Consider the following 19,761-nt stretch of genomic DNA (forward strand, 5'->3'; position numbering starts at 1 on the left):
TACCCGTTCCAATTCATTACATCCGCAAACTCTTAGTAATAAAGCCGTTATGAAGATGTGCTCACCGTATGTGAGGATGCATTATTTTTCACCGTTTAGTGTTTATAATTTGTCGTATTTGCATGTCAAAAGGTTCCACAAATTTTTGGAAATCTTTGGAATATTCAGTATTTTACTCTTCGTTTGGTCCAACTGATGAGTCAAGCTGACTTTATTGAAGACGATGTTACCTACCCGGATGAGCATCGTTTCATTATCACCTAAATATAATTCAACCTACAACCATAATTGCAATCATTTTGAGACGGTAATTAGTTGCCATAAAAGTCAAGCTGACTTTATTGAAGACGATGCTACCTATCCCGGATGAGCATCGTTTCATTATAACTGAAATATAATGCAACCTACAACCATAATTGCAATCATTTTGAAATGGTTGCCAGATGTCTGATGAATAGGCTGATTCAGTAAGCTTATAAAAATTTGTTCGGTGGAAAATTTTTGAAATTGTGGCCAACATGCATCTTCTCTTTCGATCATGACAAGTTAGTTGCCACATGAGTTGTTAATTTCAGAGTTCCACAGAGTGATGAATCAACTGCCATTCTTCGTATTGCATCAGGAATAAGACTGTAAGAGGATGCATAGTAAATTTTTAACGAACGCCAGAAAAGTGGCTGTTGGTATTTTTCGTAATGTTTAAAGACCTATATTTTTTTTAATTGCATACAAAATACCGGATTTGGTAAGCGCAAGTGACGTCACCTTTGCATTTAAACTTCTCAAAGGAGATCACCCATTTTCTGAAAAAGAATATCAACAGTTTCTTCTAAAAGCCATAGGGCTAAATCAAGAAAAAGCGTCTGTGAACAATGCAGAATGGATTGCAGCAAAAAGTTGGGCTGACTGGTGGATGAAGCCAGGATGAACTCTTTAAATTTTCTCAAAAATCTACCTTTCCTCTCTTCGAATACCGCACAAACTCAAACACAACAAAAAAAGTGCTCTGACAACGCAATTTTTAAAAATTTTCTAGCCAAAGTGTCACATACAACACAATTTAAATGAACTATAAGAAATATCTTCCATCTGCTTTCAACGTCGTTTCTCGTTCTCTCCTCGTCTTCTCGGTGATTGACACATTGGTTTTAGAAGACCAACAAACTAGAACTTGTTGATGTCAATGACCATCTGTTTTTGTTGATGTATTTCATGGTCCCTCTATAGGTGTCCACCCGTTTCGGCACTTTTTCGGCACTTTCGATTTTGGCGTTTTCGGCACCCATATAAAACGCTTGGTCCCCCCCCCCCCTTGTATTTAAAATCTCCTCGTTCATTAAAAATCTTTCCGTTTCGGCACTAATATTCTCCGTTTAGGCACAAATTATGTCTTTTTCGGCACCAACTGTGTCCGTTTCGGCACAAAAACAAAAAATTATTTTTCAAGTCATCTAGGGGGATTTTCATTTCCTCCATCAAATCCACCACGTCTACCTCTGCCTAGCTCGCACAACTCGCCCAGAATCACCACTAACCTCATCATCAACTCCTCCAGAAAAGTTTGGGAATGCGTTTTTGCATGGTTAGTTATAAAATATGCATCTTAGTTATAAAATGAATTTCCTCTAATAAATTGTATTACATAAGAGATTCAAACCCGGATGTCCCGCACTCAAGCTGAATACTATGCTTACACGCCAAGAACTCAGTTCAATTCTAAAGAAGTACGAGAATCTGAAATCTGAAATTGACGATATATCGTCATCCCTAATGATAATGACCAAATAAACTTTATGAATAAATAATCTAATAAATAATCTTTCTAAGTCCTTGCCAAAGAAAACAAATTCAGATTTTGTTAAAAAAATGAGAAAAAACTCGCATTTTTTACAGAATCTAGGCATTCCATCTATTTCGTTTTAAAAATATAGAAAAAAACAAGGAAAAATGATTAAAAGTGGATAATGACCTGCACAGAATAGAACCTAATACTTCTTTTATGAGAATCCACCGCTGTACCCACTAGGCTGCCAATTGCTTACTCACTATGAATCGTGGTGGAAACAATGGGAAGATTTTGCGGAAAACAGGAATTGAAAATCATACTTTCGTAAAATGGCAACGCATGTGGCATAGGTGAGGTATAACTGCCACAGGCAGCTGAGGGTCGGTGGGTGGATCGAACAAAATTGACTCCCAGGGTGAATCACAGCTCTGTGGCCGTAACTGAAGAAGGCTTTGCACAATATACACGACACCTAGTGGAATTTATTGTTTATGAATTTTGGGGGCGGTGCCGAAACAGACAATAATAGTGCCGAAACGGACAAAAGTGGCTATACATCGAAATACCAATACTTAGGACCACCTCTGGTGGCGGTGCCGAAAAATACAATCGCAGTGCCGAAACAGAAAAAATTGGTGCCGAAACGGACAAAATTCAAAGTGCCGAAAAAAGTGCCGAAACGGGTGGCAACCCCTCTATATCATGACTTACACCATGTCTATTTTTTAAAAACTCGATGTAATTGCACCTGTGATTGGAAAAGTTTCGTTAGACATTATGTTGAAGAATAAATTAATAACTATAATTACCTTTCTAAGTAATGCTGTTCGTTCAATGTTATAATTCACCGCTGCTCTTATAACTGATTCACCATTTTCTATTACTTCCTTTAGAGCTTGTTTCACAGATTTCTCCTTTGACAAATTGTTTTTAGCAAACACTTTCAGCCTACGGAGCTTTTAAATATCAATGAAAAAAAATTTCAATTGTGTTACATCAATCTTCTTGATTGTTGTATTTGTATATTACCTCGGTATCTAACGCTATTGCTGAAATTCTGAACAAATCAGCAGCTTCAGTAGGTTTATTTCCTTCTTTAACGGTATTGACTGCTTTCGATAAATTAGTTGGATAATCGGGATACTTAACGTTTCTCACTCGAATTAGATTCACCTTTCAAAAGTAAAATTTCATGCACTACACCAGAACCTAATTACGAATAAATTTAGCGAACAAAACTCACATTTTTTTTTTTAATTTGAACTTACAATATCGTTAGTAATGTGATTATCTAATGCAACTTCAGTTGTAAAACATGCACAAAAAGGGCATTCAAATGTCAAGTCCAATACATTCTCTTCGACCCTTGGTAAGTGACGTAAGGATTTTGGAACAAAATTTCTGTTGATTCCAACCCTCTCCACTCTCGCTTTATAGCCTAAATTCACATTTTAAAATTTTTCATTTATGTTGGATAAATTTGATTTAACTACAACGTGAAATCTGCTTACTTTTTGCAAGAATCAGTAAGAATTTGTTTAGTACAGTGTCTCCTTCATAGGGATTAATTTTACTAGAAAGTGCTGCAGAAAGTTGATTGCCGTCAAAGTTGTAATTAAATTTGGGATCTTTTAGTTCAATTCTAGGAAAATAAATTTTTTTCAAATCAACCCCAATCCTCTTGAGAAAATTTAATAGAAATTCCTCTAGAAAAAAGATTTTTTTTTTTTATTTTTTACAAAAAAGAAACTTACTAAATCTATGGGTTTGCATGGTATTTGATCTTCGTGATTGAATACCAAAAAGAAAAATCCATTTTTGTCTTCTTCTAGTGCTCTAATTTTTTGGAGCTTCAACAACATTGAAGCATTGGACATGTGTGGTTTTACTTTCGTTCCTTTAAACTGAAAACTGGTGTTGTAGCATTTTGGAATCCAACCAATTGAGAGCAACCAGATTGAAATAAACCCAAATTTTCACATTGAATGTCATCTTTAAAGTCTTCCTTTTTTTGAAAGAAGAAAATTAAGAAAATTTTTATTAAATATCTATATTTTATGATTCTTAACATACTCAATTTCAATTATAGCTTTTTCATGTAGTGCTGGACCCAAAGCATGTTCTATTAAACTCCAAGGGTTGCTTATTCTTTTGATGAAGAATAAATTTTCTGTCTGTCGGTTGGGTTTTATTGGAAGTACATAATATGGTGAATCCAGTTTGAAAAGGTAACTAGGAAAAATGTCTTCTTCTAGACGTTTTTTTTTCATTTTTTCCATCAATCAACCCCAAATGTTCGAAATTAGAGTAACTTTTCTGCCTTGTAATTTCGAATTTTGTTGGAGTAAAGTGTTAGGCAACTATTTTGTATGCAAGTAACAAATTATATTGGATGACATACCTATTTGTACAAATCTCTTTCACCAAGAATTTTGAATTTTACACATCATGTCCCAACGATGTTTTTAATATTGTTTTAATGATGTATGCGCAACTTTACTTCTTAAAGCACTATTCATTTCCACCATTCTGGATTTTTTTTTACTTGATTGAGGAAGAGCTTGCATCACCACCATTGCTTCCCAATTTTTTGTTATCAGATTCCACGAACGAAACCAAACGCATCTACTAATAAAAAATTGACAACAATTTGAAAGGCATATGTCAGCGAAAAAATCATCCAAGACGTCCAAAGTAATGATAATTAACAAGTAAAAAATGTAGTAAAAAAATGTAATTTATTTTCTTTTGATAGGAATAATTTCTAAAATAAGGGAACAGAATGCATCGAAGAGACCGAGGAACGCGAGGCATTTGAACTTATGTGGTATTAGGAATCTTATAACTTCTGTGCCGAATAATACTCCAAATATTACACCAAACACTACCTTCGTGTGAAAATTCGTCATTTCGCTGAAGAATAAAAGAAAGAAATGCTGTTTCTAATTTCATTGATTCAGCTTACCTCAACCGATGCTAGCAAGCGCTACTCTCAGTTTCCACTATGAAGCGGAAAAAATCTGTTGGAATCTATAGAAACTTCAATTTTCTACATCTGCCCCACCCCCAGGAAACAGTTACTTTGGCGCAATATTGGAGCAGTGTCAACCACTCTATACCGTGTTGTTCTAATTTGTTTTTCTTGATTTCTAGATTGTAAGCGCAGTTTTTTTTTTGAAGAGCAGCATAGAGTTTTATCACGTTTTGTTTTGTTGGTTAATGATATTGCTTCTTACGTAAGCGCTGGATCGTCTCGCGTCGACGTGACTCCCTCGAAGGCTCAAATTATACCTACTTCTTTAACAGGCCTCGAACACTTTTTGCATCAACTGGTAGTGTGATCTATCGCTCTCTCCTTTTTTTGCACTTCTCTGTGTGTTCGTCGTGTTAGTGTGTAAGTGTGCGTCTGTGTGTTAGTTGTAGATTAGGGGCACCATTGGTATATTGTTGTAGTGTAATTAGTGTAGAGCTAATGGCGAAAGCCACCAAGTTTATCTGAGCCGGTATCGTGGGCCAGCAATTTGGTGCCTTTCATTATCTGTGTCCAAGTAACGAGAAGTCCGGCCGATTTACCCGTGACAGTACTATTCCATATATTTGTAACGTATTTTTTTGTTCTTTTTTCTCGTAAATAATCTCTAGCAAGGTGCAATTGTAAATTTTATTGATTTCCAAATCACGCTTTTCTACCAGATTGTTTAGACTGGACTGTTTTCCAGTGAAACCAGTTGTAGGTATACAGTAAAGCGGGCATACATTCAAACTAAATAAATTATTAGTCCAAGTCGATTCTGTGAATGGTCATGGACTTCATATGGAAATTTGACCCTCGGTCCTTTCGTGTCGCACCCCATTCTGCTGTCCATTAGAAAAAACCATCTACTTTGCATTTAAATGGATAACATCGTGCTAAATGGTATTGCAGTGCATTTTTCGTAAAGATCTTATGCTACTTCAACGATATACGAACCTTGCTCCAATCGAATGGCACAGGTTTCTGTGCAATAGACAAAATTATAGGTTCTAAAACAATTGGATTTTAATATTTTGTACAATTTTCCCCTTTCTATTCAATCTCGGGGTGTTTTCGCATGTTCACCTTTTCTTGTTTTCGTAGGAGGACGGAAAATATCGCCTTAGTATGATATAGATGAGATATTTACCCGTAGTAGGATATATTTACCCAACCTCAGAAAAAAAGGAGAAATTCAGATCATGATTTGCTTTGTGTATTTTACTGTAATCCGAAGTGAATTAAAAGGAATAAAACAAATGGATCTTTTCAAATATTAACTGTCAGATGTAGTGCCTTCTTTAGTTACAGAGGATCGCGCTGTTAACTACAAAAATTGGGATTTATAATTATCCCTCTAAGATTTTACATATCTGGATACAGTGAGTTTAAAGTGATTCCATTAATAAAAAATATTAAATGATTTCTCTATCTTGTTCTTGAACGAGACATAAGTAATTGAAAGGTAATGAAGCACACACAAATCATGAATCAGATCAATTTTTGTCAAACACTTTCACACACAGGTAGCATTTGGGTCAATCCGCGCCAACTCCACAATAAATCGGTGGCACGATGAAACCTCCGATTTTATTCAAATTTGCACAGTAGATCAAGAACTACTGTGCAATTACAACCCCCAAAGGATTTTAAAAAATTCTTATCCGTAAAAAGGTTGTTGCGTTTTTAGTTTTGATTTTTGTGACTTTCCCGTTCGCCGTTTTTGAATACATTTTTTTTTCATTTTGCCTCGTCCCCTTATTCATTGAACATGTGGCAATACAACTATTCGATAGAAAATTTGATTTTCTTTCGAATGCTTTTTGAATTTTTAAAATATATTCACAAATAGTGGAGTTATGTGAAAAAATGGGTGGGCAAACATTTGAACCAATTTTTTCACATAACTCCACTATTTGCACTCGTGGCTCGAACAATCCGCAGAAACACCACCAGGCCTTCCTTTTGCTTTCTTTGACTGCACAGTTTTTCCCAAGCCACGGCTTGTACAACATTGTGGATATTTACTTTCATTGGTACATCCAACCAGTAGTGACGATGTCACGTATTTGCTGGTGTTTTTCCTGAAGTCCAAAGCACTGAAGAATTTCCGTTTTTGACAAGCAGCTATAACTAGGTTGGATCCAGAAGTTTATTTGTGACTGACACCTACGCTTATCCTGTCGGAAATTTCAATGCTTAATAAACTCGTCCATCAAGTAAGAGCTGGAGTTCTAGGCGGACGTTACTTTTGTTGTTTTTGGACGTCCCAATGATAGAAAAACTGATAGAAAAAATTCTAGCATCAAGCCTGGTGGATGTCCATTTATCGTACATTTTTTTCTCTTAAAATGAACGTAAAAAATGGACATATATTTGCAGCCAATGGATTTACAAACTAGAATGAAAAACGTAAAATTGCGTACAAATAATATTTTAATAATTTCAATTTAAGTTACGAGTCTGAAATTGTCATCAACCTTTATCAGTTTTATCACTAAAGGTCTCGTTGACCAATGGTCTATATTTCAATAGGATAATTCGTTATTGTAATTATGATTCTTTAATGTATAAAAAACTTCTTCGGATTCGAAGCAACGGGCGTCGTTGGTCGCACATCTTTTTACATTACAACTCTATCCCTCCGTTAGCCTTTTGTATATGGATGCTTACCTAGTATATTTAAGAGTCATATGTAGCCTCATACGTTACGAGATATGACCTACTAGCGTGTATACAATTTGTAAAAAAAAAACGTAACATAATCTAGCTTCTGGTACAAAATCTTTTAGATATCGTGACAATAACGCAATCTTGAAAACTAAAGAGAATTTAAATTATCGAAAATTCGGTCTCTCAAAGTTTTTATTGATAAATGGTAGAAGAGGAGAGAGAATTCTGCTTTCTACGAATGATTTTAGAGGGGTCCGGTCCATATTGTTTGATTATGTCTTGGTTTACCGGGTTTAGGCGGAATTTCTAGAACTCTCAACTCAGCATCCGTATTTTGGCACCACTCATGAAATCAAATTTCTTTATAGTAAGCCGTCCTGTAGTAATATGATTTTTAGATCTTAATTCAGTATTTTCAATAAAGTAAGTTAACAGATACATTTTGTAATTTTAGTTTGTAACTTACTTGCCTCTCTTTCTCGATAGTACTTCACAAATTTTTAGCATTTCCTTTCTGAAGATCCAGGTAGCTAATGCTCGAGGTGAATCAAGTATTCCAAAACATCTTCCGAATACAGATAAATCAAGGACGTTGTGAGATCGGGGCAAAAACTGGACTGGAGATAGAGCTCAACCGTGACTTCTGTTTTATGCAGACACTGTGTACACTGGATTAAAGAATCTGAAAGATCAAATCAACCTACGTAATGAACAATAATTAGTTTCATTAAAAATAAATGTTTGCTTAACAATCAGTAATACCATCAAAAGTAATGTCCATAATCGACTTATTACCGGCGAGGTATTTTTTTCCCCCTTTACTTAGACAGTTGGAGCATTCCATTGGACAAAAGACTGGAACAAGAACGTCTAATAACAAAGAGTAACTATCAAAATATTCAAAGACACTTCTGTAAATAACATGCATAATTTTTTTCAAAAATGTTATCGTCGGTATCCAAGATTTGGTTTTAGTGGAAAATACATAGTCAATTTTCAAACATGATCTATTGTGGAAAGGCCTAGTTTTGTAACGGTTTAAATCAAAATCTATGAACAAAACTTATTTGAAAGTTGAACATCGTATACAACTTAAGACGGCCTTTTGGCATTGATGAAACCTTTGTGAAAAATTTTGAGCTTCATACATTATAAATGCAGCCATTAATTCTTCTCTCCTCACATCCCAAGAATTGTCAATATCTTGTCTTTCCGACCACTTTTCGTGGTTTTCATTTTTTTTCTTGTTCTGCTTGTTATGCAATTATTTTCTCGCAAATCTTTCTCAGTCTTTGTTGATGAATATAAATCTCTACAGAGATATTGTTATTAGTACACAAACACAACTGTTTTTAAATCTTTATATTATAAGAAAAGCAGCTGAAGGATCTGCATTGAGGCAATCAACTATAAATAGAAAAAAGAAGGATTTTGACGATGGAGAATTTGAAGGAGTGTCGGCAAAATCAGGAACTGAAACTGTAAAAATTAGCTGATGAGTAGTAGCTTTAACATTGCCAGCACGTATTTCTCACCTCATGCTTTTGCCTTTTAAATAATATTCAGTTGTTTTAATAGGAAATTTTGAAGAATTGACATTTGCCGATGTAGTTAACATTCTTGGAGATCCATTATAAACAAGTACGTATACACAGAATATCCCAAATGATGATGACTATGAAGAAAATGCCCAGGTCGTTGCTGAAACGGGCACTGATGATGAGCAAAGCAACAAAGATTCACAGTCATCTTCTAATTTGGACGAGAATAATTCTACGGAAACAACTTAGAACAAAAAATTGTAGTTACAATAATTTTGACTTGAGCGTTACAATTTTCAGCTGGTATATTATTGGCCACTTTAAGTAACTTTATTTCAGCTTCTGATTACAACTTAGCCTTAATCATTTATAATTCAATTGTTTAAACATTTGTATTTGGCTAAGATACTCATTATTTAATAATGAATAATTGTTTTTATTTCTGTTCATATAGTAATATTCTTCACTAATGAAGGATCAGAGGATGAAGACCAAACTGAAGCTGAAGTTCGTTGAAAAATGAAAAAGAAATCATGAAATGAATTCATGAAAAAATCATGAAAAAGAGAATCCAGTTGATGAAGTCCATGAGAAAAGAGATAAGATGAAACAACAAATAGTCAACGGCAATGAAGCAAAAACACACGATGAAGAAAAATGATGACTACTCAAAAGAAAGTAATAACGTTGCCTTATGAAACATTGTCTTTAAGAAACATCAAGTTGCAGGGATACGTGTGGCAAGACAACAGCCATCCAATGTGTTTACTAATGACATACAATAGTTGTGTTAATGGCAAGTCAAATTCGTCTACTGCTTCTTCATGTTCACCTGATTTACTGTAAGAGTAAATGTCAGAATAAATTTTTTAAATCCAAATGTCGAGTTTTACAAAATTTTTTTTGTATATTTAGAAAATCAGCTACAGTTCAGAGAAAAATATTTGAAATTGCCATCAAATGGGATTTATAAATATTACAAGGAAAATCTAGCAAACTAAATTGAAATATATATTACAACACTTAAAACACAAAGCAAAACCTTTTCCTCTTAGTTAGAGATGAACTGTATTTAACAACATTGTTATGTTTAAGTATTGTTACCCCAACAATCGTTCGCAAATTCAAAGGACTGGACATTTAGCAATGTATAGAAAGTAAGAAAAACAGCGTTTTATTTATTTTCGAAGGTAATTTATTAACATTTCTTCTGTTATTTTTAGATTCTATTCTTGATCCATTTCCAAATGAAACGGTGGCCAGGATTCATTCAAAATATATAGAAGTTTTTACAAAAACAAGAAGTTCCATAAAGTCCAAGTATGCAAAGAAAAACGAATAACTTAATTTCATTTGTCAAATTACATGTATTTTATATGTAATCCACGTTTCATTGCGCGTCAGTTGAAATAAATATAATCTAGGTAAATTAATAAATATCAAGCTCATGTCAAATTGCTTCTATAATTTTCATATTTACATTTTCACATCACAAATATATCTGAACAATAATTAGAAAACGATCTCTATTTTTTGGTACGATATATCCAAATAATGTTATTTTTGAGATTCATTTTGTTATCTCAATGACGTCGCTATTTATACATCATTTCCACATGTCCCAGAAATTATATCGTTTTTAATATGTTCAAATTAGCCTTGTTAGCGTTCCCACTTGGATGTTATTAGGGAATAGTAATAATAACATCATTTTAAGGTTCTAAAAACGATGTAATTTTTGTAAACGTTCAAACGAGCCTCTTTTGCGTTCCCACTTGGATAACACCAAATGACATACCTTAAGTATCCATTTTTTATGCGAAAAACGATAACAACCGACTACAAAACGATTAAACGACATCATTTGTGCTACTTGGGTACTTACTGAAAGCTCTCACTACTTCTTTTCCCCTCTGCAATGTTGAAGGCAACGGAAATATCAGCCTGGTTCTCCATTTCAATATTTTCAGACTGACACTGATTACCACTTAAATCCGATACAGACGTTACAGACTTCTGTTTGGGTGTTCTAGCACGTTTTAAATAGAATACGATCACTCTTTAACAGAATTCCATTCTTTCTGTTAAGAAGACCATAGAATTAGAAGTCCGTTCCACCTAATCCAGTCCCATGTAGTTGGGCCCTTTTTAATCTTTCCCCATTTCTATGACAAGTTTTACTTGATCTTGTATTCATGATAGAAGAAACAGCATCAAACTCGGAATTCCAGCGTATCGGACAACTGGCGTTTTCAGTTGCCAACCTGTAAATTGCAAGAAAATAAAAAATCTGTATAATGAATTTAAAGAAATTCTTTTAATACTAGTAATACCATTTAAAGGCAATTATCCTATTCATTGTATGTAATTTCGGATGCTGGAATATACTTCTGTAACAGGAGTTTCACAAATTTTATATAGTTCCAAACGGTTCCTAATGACAAACTTTAAAAACAGCCAAGAATTTTTTTAATCAATTGTTGCCATTAAATCCCAGGATTGTGAAACACATGGAATACGCTCGAAAATAAGTTTAGTGACAACAAATTCAAATGGTGTAGATTCAACATTTACTTCTTTAAGAAATTTGGCTGCATATAGCTCTTGGACTTCTATTTCATTGATTTCATCATCTTATTCAATGTCCAAATCAATATCATCTATATCTCAATGTCAGAATCGGTTATCGCTTTATGAGAAATCATAGTGTTTTATGAAAATTAAGATACGAAATACTTGTAAATTGATACGGCTTATAGTATTTTCTGTACTTTAATGTAATTAGTCTATTTACGCCCTATTTAAAAAGAACTGCAGTTGGCCATACGTGCGCTGGTGCGCTCGATGATTTCTTCATTTACTTTGCATTTGGCTTGCCACATTTCTCAGACAATTTTGCTGCCTTTTCGTCTTTCCATTTTGCTTTCGCGGCTTCCAAAACTACTAGACGACGAGTCTTCTCTCTTTCTTGGGCGCAATCTTACATATGTACTTTACGGCTTTCCTTATATTTGCTCCGTTGTCTGTGACAATACACCACTTTTCCCACAATGATGATCCGATGAGTCCAGAAATAAGTTCAGGGTGTTTGTATCCCATGTGTACCCATATTCCCCAAATAAATCCCGCAACACTTACAATTGAAATTGATACGGTGCTTAAATCTAATTCTACATACAGTTCATATTGGTTTCAGACACTTTCCAAAAAATGCAATCAACTAGAGGAAAAAATATCATTGACGAGTGGGTTGCATCCGTTAGGAATGCTCTTGAATCTGATTTTAAAAAATAACGTTTGCTCTAAGTAAAAGTGAAGTAAATAATTTCGTAACGCAAGGATCAAAAGAGTATCTATAATGCAGCTTTCACATCGTAGAAATGAATGGTTTGAGATGAGTGTTTTACACCACACCAGAATCACACTAAAAAACTCCACTGGGGTTACGAGGAGAACAATGAAAGGGGTATACCTGACAATTTTACTATCTACAAACATGTATTCTGGAATATATTGTTGACGCTTTTTTATCCCATAGATCATTGAATTTAAAACCATTTGAGTTAACACATTATAGGAAAGATACAATTTCATAGACGTTGAAGAAAAATCAGACTCACCATTATTTGAAACATTGGCGTTCTCATCCACATCTTTTTTCTTTGGAGGAATTCCGAACAATTTCTTCAATGTTTGTCGGGATCATCTCAAATTGAAATCATACAAGGGAGTATTTTTCCTCAATTAGATGCCACAAGTTTTATGAAGTGATATGACTTTAGGATAAAAGACAGTTCCGTTTTCTTCAAACAGAACAACATTTCTTATTTTTATTTGCAGCAAGCAAACCTGCTGATTTGGAGGCGGGAGCTTCCTTCAATTCCTTTTACACTGGCTCTAGAATATCAATTTTATGTCAATTTGATATGCTATTGTCATTTAGACATTATTGTCTAAATACGCGACATGAAATGGACACGACTGTTGTGTGATTTATTTTGATATTCAGACAATGTGAGTTTTATAGGGATGTTAATTATAGGTGTGTGTAGGAAGTTACACTTTTTTACATTTAAAAAGTGATGTGAAATAGATGTTTGGTTAGGTATCGACATTTAGTTATTCAATTGTTAACATTTTAATCATGTACATAACACATTATGTCATACATCGTGTTGATATGTAATCAAGTAATGCAATAATAGTATCTTTAATATAGATTGTTAGAGAAAGTTTTTCAATCCACTTTATTACATTATTTTTACGTGAAACTAGTATTTTTTAAATAATTTGTTTCCTGTTTTAAAACCGATTCAAAAAATATGTGATACAGACGTCGCAGTAACAAGCCGCAGTATGACATCCCTAACTGCTATCACCCTATTAGCATCATTTTCTCACTATAAAAAGCTATTGAACGTATTATTCACTCTCGTTTAAAGTCACTCTCCGAATCCGGCACTAAATCCTGGTTCGAACAATAGCCAGCACGGCTTCCGAGTCGGCAGATCAACCGAGTCAGCCGGATCGAAACTTGTCAACCTCATTGAAGGCAATTTTAAGAAGATGCTGACCACTTTTTGCGTTTTTCTGGACATAAAAAGCAGGTTTGAAGCCGCTTGGCAGCCCACGATCCTAAATGGCTGATTAAAAGAGGGTTCACTTTTGGTTGACAACCTCTTGGATACCCTATTTTCTTTCGCCAACAAAATCATCTCTGTACTTGGCACTACAACCCTGAGATAGCTCGCCTGTCAATGATCGACCATGCCATTTCGTGGGACACAACCGTTCAGCTTACGTTCAATGTGGCTAAAACTGTATACATGTTTTTCTCTTGCAAAAGGCCGGAATCAATCAGACCCCCTACCTATCCATGTAAAATACACAGCAATTAATCCCTCCAGTAGTTGCACCTACCTTGGGCTCACTATCGACATGAAGATGAACTGGCATGAGCTCGTAACACAAAAAAAAACAGCATCAAACGTCTACTTTTTATCGTAAACAAATGCTGCGGGCTCCCATGGAGCCTATCTCGGGAGAAACTCACCGCAATTGACATATCCCTATTCCTCCCCCAAATTACCATATGGCTGTATAATCTAGGGTGGAGAATCGAGAATGAAATGGTGTACTAAATTACTCCGGGCCAATCAGCAACCATTGATAATTACCATTTCCAGGTCCTTCAGAACAAACTCGACAGTGTCAGCCGTTATTCTTGCCAACATTTGACCGCTCGGCTATATCATCAAGGAGCAGATTCACCTTAAAGTATTGTTGCATAACGATTTTCTGATGGCCCTCTCATCCTCTGCTGTAGACAACAACATATAGCCAGTGTTGAAAACGGTACTTTGAAAAAGTAACGCGGTGGCGGTACTGCGGTAATTTTTTTTCAAAAAATGCGGTAGCGATAACGGTACTGGTAAAAGTACCGAAGTAATACCGTGGTACCGGTACAATTTGCGTTACATTTGAAAAAAAAATGCCTGAATTATTTTTGGCTATAAGCACGTTTGCCTGTATCATATCATTACAATATAACCTTCGCATTTCCCAAGTGAAGTGAAATTTAGAAAAAAGATTAACACGACAAAGCCAATTTGAAAAATCAAAAACTGAAAGTCTGAAGTCTAACTGACAGTCAGGAAATTATAAAATTCATTCGTCTGTAAAAAAAACTCGACTTAAAAGCCTCGAAACTTGGCCACTAGATGGTGATTTTTAAGAAAAAAGTACCGGTACCGCAAAGCAAAAGTTTCTGCCGCGTTACTGCGGTACGGTACTTAAAAAATATTAATACCGCGGTAGAACCCAGTGAAAGTACCGCAGTACTGCAGTAATAACGCGGTATTAGATTCACCGAGGTATTTTCACAAGCGCCAAGTCTGGCAACTCCGCACCCATCCCCCAATCCCTCCACACCCATCCCCTAGTGTCGTATTCTTGCTGGTTTCTTCTTAGCAAAATTATTTACGTACGAGTTTATGTCATTTGCCTCTGGATGCACTGCGACTTCAAATTCGTGCAAAGTGGAGAGAAAAAATCGTCGATTTACTCCGAAATTTTTAGCCACGCTTAGTCCAGAACGGCGCATATTTTTGATCCATTCGCCTAAAATATATATCATATTTCATACACTTTTCAAATAATAAGCAAATGACTGTAGAAGCAAATTACCAAGATAATTTAGTTAGAACCAAAATTTTAACATAACAATTTAAAAAATTACTACAATCCAGGTATAACTCCAGCTTATTATTCGGTACAATAAATCGTTTGTTAATGCATCCTTATCAACGGGACGGTAAACAGTTTTAGGAGGAAGACTTTTTCGTGCTGGGGGTTTTCTTCCTGTTTTATATAGATTTCAACAATTACAAAAAAAAATAAAAAAAAAATACTTAAAAAAGTCTAATACACTTACCAGGGTTGGGATGAGTAATAATCTCATCATTAGAACCGGATAATAAGTTAATCGTGGCCGAGCTCGTGGCTTTATTTTCTTCACCAACGAAGCTGGATATCTTGGCTACATCAGTGGTCTGTCGCAAAGCATTTTTACAAATGAGATTTTGACAGCGAAAATAATTAACGGGTAATACCTTCACTGGAATCGGCACAGATGGATTCAGACCACAGAGTGGGGGCAACACTAGGTTCGCTATATCTTTTATTGCTCATCGGTTTATTTTTTGTCTTGTTATTTCCTTCGTTAGGAGAAACATTAGCCCCACTATCCGACCCGGACTTTTTACATAGATTTTCTTGAATCGAGTCAATGGCAAATTTTCTCTTGAGGCTGGTCGGCTGATCTTCAGCCAGCTTTTCTCACTTGAATTAGATTCACCTTTCAAAAGTAAAATTTCATATCAAAAATTTTATAAATATTCAAATCAAAACTGAAAATACTTTTCAACTTAATGCTTTCCGACTAATGTTATGTTTTCTAGCAGCTTTTCTGATCGAAGCTCCGTTTTTTATGTCTTTCATAGCTTGTTCGAAAATTTCTAGTATTGATTTGATGAAGTATTGAAGTTATCATTTGAAAACACGTTAAACTGTTGAAAAAAAATAGAATAGAATATATAAAATAAAAATATCTGATAGCCAACTTTTTAACTAACAATATTTCATACATGGTTTGGAGATTTTTCATTTTCAGCGCGATTCTTCTATTCCAATTGTGCTCTCATTTGACTTGAAATCACCTCTCTATTTAAAGTGTGTCAACTCATGTTATTGTTCATAGCTGCTGTGAGGATCGATTCACCACACTCAACATCATTCAGAGCTTGTTTTAGGGACTGTTGCTTCAATACTCTGGCTTTTGTAAACACTTTTAAACTTACTATCTCTAAAATTTATTTTAAAAAAAATTATTATAAAGTCTGTCTCATTAACAAATTCTAATATTAAAAACTTTTTTCGTTTAAAATTGAAATTGGAACGCCAAAATCTAATGAAACACTGAATACGGAACACCCATTCTTTACTTCTTGAACTGCTTCTTCCAGGATTTTTTTTTCGATTTTTTTTATTGTTTTCTAGGATTGACGGAGATATAGGACCGGTCGAAATAGGCCCCGACGAAATAGGCCCGGCAAATAGGACCGGACGAAATAGGACCCTACGAAATAGGCCCACTTTTAAAATATTTTTATAGCGGTCCTATTTCTCCGTCAAAGTGGGCCTATTTCTCCCAATTATTTCTAAGTTCCATAAGGTACTTTGAAATAATAAAAAAATAAATTCGACCTACTCTACATGAGCGAGAAGGCGGAATAATATATGAGAGATCCGCCACCGTATATATTCATTGCCGTAGCTCAAACCACGATGATTGATTTCACACATTGCCGTTTCGTTTTTCACATGTTAGGCAGCTGATTCCCGTCTTTATTTTTTGATGAACGTATTCCCCTTTATCTTAACTGTAAAATTCATTTTTTACAAACGTCGTTTTCACTTATTAACTATCGCTAATTTTAAAAAATGAACAAATTTCCGTGTTTTCTTCGCCATTTATTTGTTCCGTAGCTCGATCCCCCCTTCAGCGGCTCAGCCTTGAACGCGTCTCTCCCCTTTCAGCGGCTCAGCCTTGAACGCGTCTCCCCCCTCTACCTATGCCAGTACTCAGGTGAAGTAGGAAATGAACATGTTTGATTAAATAAATCTTACGGATTGATTTCAAACATATCCATAACAATTTCATGTTTTTTTTTTAAGCAACAAACGCATATCACTTTTAAGTTTCTTGTTTTATGGGGCTGACGCGAGGTGCTGCTCAAGCCGGCCAGAAGGGTGGTCGAGCGGGGGAGGCTGCACGCACTCATGGGAGAGGGGTGAGTGAAGGGGGGTTTACCTGGGCCATACCATACACGCCCATGTTTTCCCTTTTCCGTATATGTTAAAGGATGGACTAATAGTTAGCAACTCGGGCTATGAATCTCAAGCGCCGGTGTTCGAATCTCGGCCATGTCGATAAAGATTTTTATTTACAAAATATTTTAGAAAATTAATAGCTCAACAGCATAAAGCGGTGTGGAACTATCCTGGCGAAATTGATGGTTTTTTCTTTTTTTAATTGATTTAATATACAGCACGAAAAGGAAATTTCTATTATAGTTGAATACCAAATGTGGTTTTGAAGATTTCCATCTATCGGTGATAGTAGCGTCACTAGCGTGGTTCAATAGCGTCATGAAGATGGCGTCATCTGCTCATCGTCAACTTCAGCGTTTAATTTACAAATAAGAAATAGAAATCTTATAAAAAAATTAAAATAGCTTCAAGATGTGTACATTTTATTTTTAATCATTTTAAAATTTGAATTGCAATTTTCGTTACATTTGATCTGTAAGAATTCGATTCTGAATCATTCTCATTTCAAATCGATTCACACACATAGCAGACGCTAACACATCAAGCGTCATCAATAGCGTGGTCTATGGTGCAATGCTATCACTGGAGTAAGGCGTTTATCTTCTATTCGGGTATGTTAGAGAACTCTTATCATGTTATTTTCAATCTTTAGTTTCTAATATTGTAATTATCAACTTGTGTGGATAGGTAGCGTCATGATTGGCCTACCCTGATGGCGTCATGATCGCTGCTGATTGCCTTTCAAATAGGTTTTCAGCATTCTGCTTACACCTTTGGCATAGAGTCACATATTTCACAATCCAACATCAATTGGTACCAACAGCAGCCCTTCTCTCCATCATCCAGAAGGGTCTGAGATCAGTGTTGGAGATGTGTGTGACAATTTTAATATGATGAAATTTATCTACCACCAAATTTTTACTCTTATGTTTTTGTTTTTCAGGATGGTTCGGAACAACCCATGGAAAGCTTATCACTCATTGATGCTGTGATGCCTGATGTTGTTGCAAGTCGTCAACAGCAAACCCAGAACAAACAGAAACCACAAGTGGTAAAGACAGAACCACCAAATTCCAATGGAGATGAACCCATGCATTCCAATCGTAAGATAGTCACTACTTTTTTTTGATCCCCTGAACTGCTTACTTATTTTCCCTTCAACTATTTAATGAAGGCTGGGAAGAGGAAACAGGAGTAGAGATACCTGCCAGCAAATCTACTGTACTTCGTGGCCATGAATCTGAAGTTTTCATCTGTCTGCGCCTGAACCCAACAACATTCAGAAGGGTGGAACTGAAGTTCCGAGCAACAAAGATGTCACCTCACTTGACTGGTATGTAAGTTGTGCTATGTAATGCTATGTGTAATGTAATGTGTATGTAAGCAAGTGCTTTTGATGGAAGTGTAAGTTTGGTTTTACTATTTCATTCGATTTGTTTTAATTTTATTTCATTTCAAGGTATTTGCTGGGATAACTGAACAGAAGTTTTAAAGAAAGACAGAAACAATTGACAAGACCTATCTCTTCTAGATATCACCGTCCAACTGGCTTCTGTAAAAGAAGCGAGCAGGCTGAGTCTTGAGACACTGGCAACAGAAGTTCGAGAATGGAAATCACAGATTGATGAACTTCAGAAGGAATTGTTAGTTGCAGATCCCGATCTTATCGATTTTATGAAAGGTCTGTTAATATTTTTACTGGAATGTGTAATTTCTTTACTTAATTTTTACACTTTTTTCTCAGGATTTCTAGTTGAAGCAAAGGAGAAAGTGTTGGCAATGCAGAATGCATTCATGGAACAATTAATCATTTAATTCAACAATTCCAACGTAATACGAAGGAAACCTTATTTATGGCTTATTTAATAGCTTAGCTTATCGTCGTTAGTAACTTGCATCGTAACGAATTAATTTGTTGGTAGCTTCTTGATTGTTTAAACTACGTATAAGGTTACAATTGTAAAGATCCATCCTCTCGGACGGAATAACTTTACAAAGAGAAGACTAAAAATAATAAAGAATAAACAACCAGAGGCGTTTTACCCACAAGCCGATGTATTGGACTAACACTAATAACTAGTAGCACAAATAATAATTAAGAATAACATACCGTTACTGAGATGAAAAATAGAAGAAACAGGAGACAGGATAAGACACTTGTTGACACAGCACTAGAACTCAACACAGAGCTCAACACTAATAACTCTCGGTACACAAGAAGGGACCGGTAACTGTTAGAAACGATTGAAGAAGGGAACTAAGATGAATCAAGACTAGAACAGGAACACAAGACGGAAGTAAATCAAGAACTAAAGACTGGAAGAGAACTAAGATTGAACTGGGACTGAAAGAGACTG

At 35.3% G+C, this 19,761-nt stretch overlaps 1 protein-coding gene across 2 annotated transcripts; it reads left to right on the forward strand.

The window, feature by feature from the left end:
• The first annotated feature begins 17,894 nt into the window (after nt 1–17,894).
• On the forward strand, nt 17,895–19,270 carry LOC124344418. 2 transcript variants are annotated; one of them, XR_006919737.1, is made up of 6 exons: nt 17,895–18,015; nt 18,092–18,276; nt 18,348–18,507; nt 18,579–18,737; nt 18,864–19,085; nt 19,149–19,270. XR_006919737.1 is itself a non-coding variant. In XM_046797955.1 (6 exons), exons 3-6 carry the CDS (start codon nt 18,366–18,368, stop codon nt 19,217–19,219), a joined length of 522 nt encoding a protein of 173 aa, XP_046653911.1. In that variant the 5' UTR covers nt 17,895–18,015; nt 18,092–18,276; nt 18,348–18,365; the 3' UTR covers nt 19,220–19,270. The 2 variants fall into 2 exon arrangements, 1 of the variants encoding a protein (XP_046653911.1); XM_046797955.1 differs by having other exon boundaries at nt 18,936–19,085.
• The last annotated feature ends 491 nt before the right edge of the window (nt 19,271–19,761 follow it).

The sequence above is a fragment of the Daphnia pulicaria genome, chromosome 6 (genome assembly GCF_021234035.1).
Source record: "Daphnia pulicaria isolate SC F1-1A chromosome 6, SC_F0-13Bv2, whole genome shotgun sequence".
Taxonomy (NCBI): Eukaryota; Metazoa; Arthropoda; class Branchiopoda; order Diplostraca; family Daphniidae; genus Daphnia; species Daphnia pulicaria.

What these genes read in the sequence shown, in the direction of transcription:
- LOC124344418 (XM_046797955.1), top strand. Translation starts at nt 18,366, where the DNA reads ATGGAAAGCTTATCACTCATTGATGCTGTGATGCCTGATGTTGTTGCA. An exon ending in TGAACCCATGCATTCCAATC is followed by an intron (nt 18,508 to 18,578) that starts GTAAGATAGTCA and finishes TATTTAATGAAG; the next exon opens with GCTGGGAAGAGGAAACAGGA. An exon ending in GATGTCACCTCACTTGACTG is followed by an intron (nt 18,738 to 18,935) that starts GTATGTAAGTTG and finishes TATCTCTTCTAG; the next exon opens with ATATCACCGTCCAACTGGCT.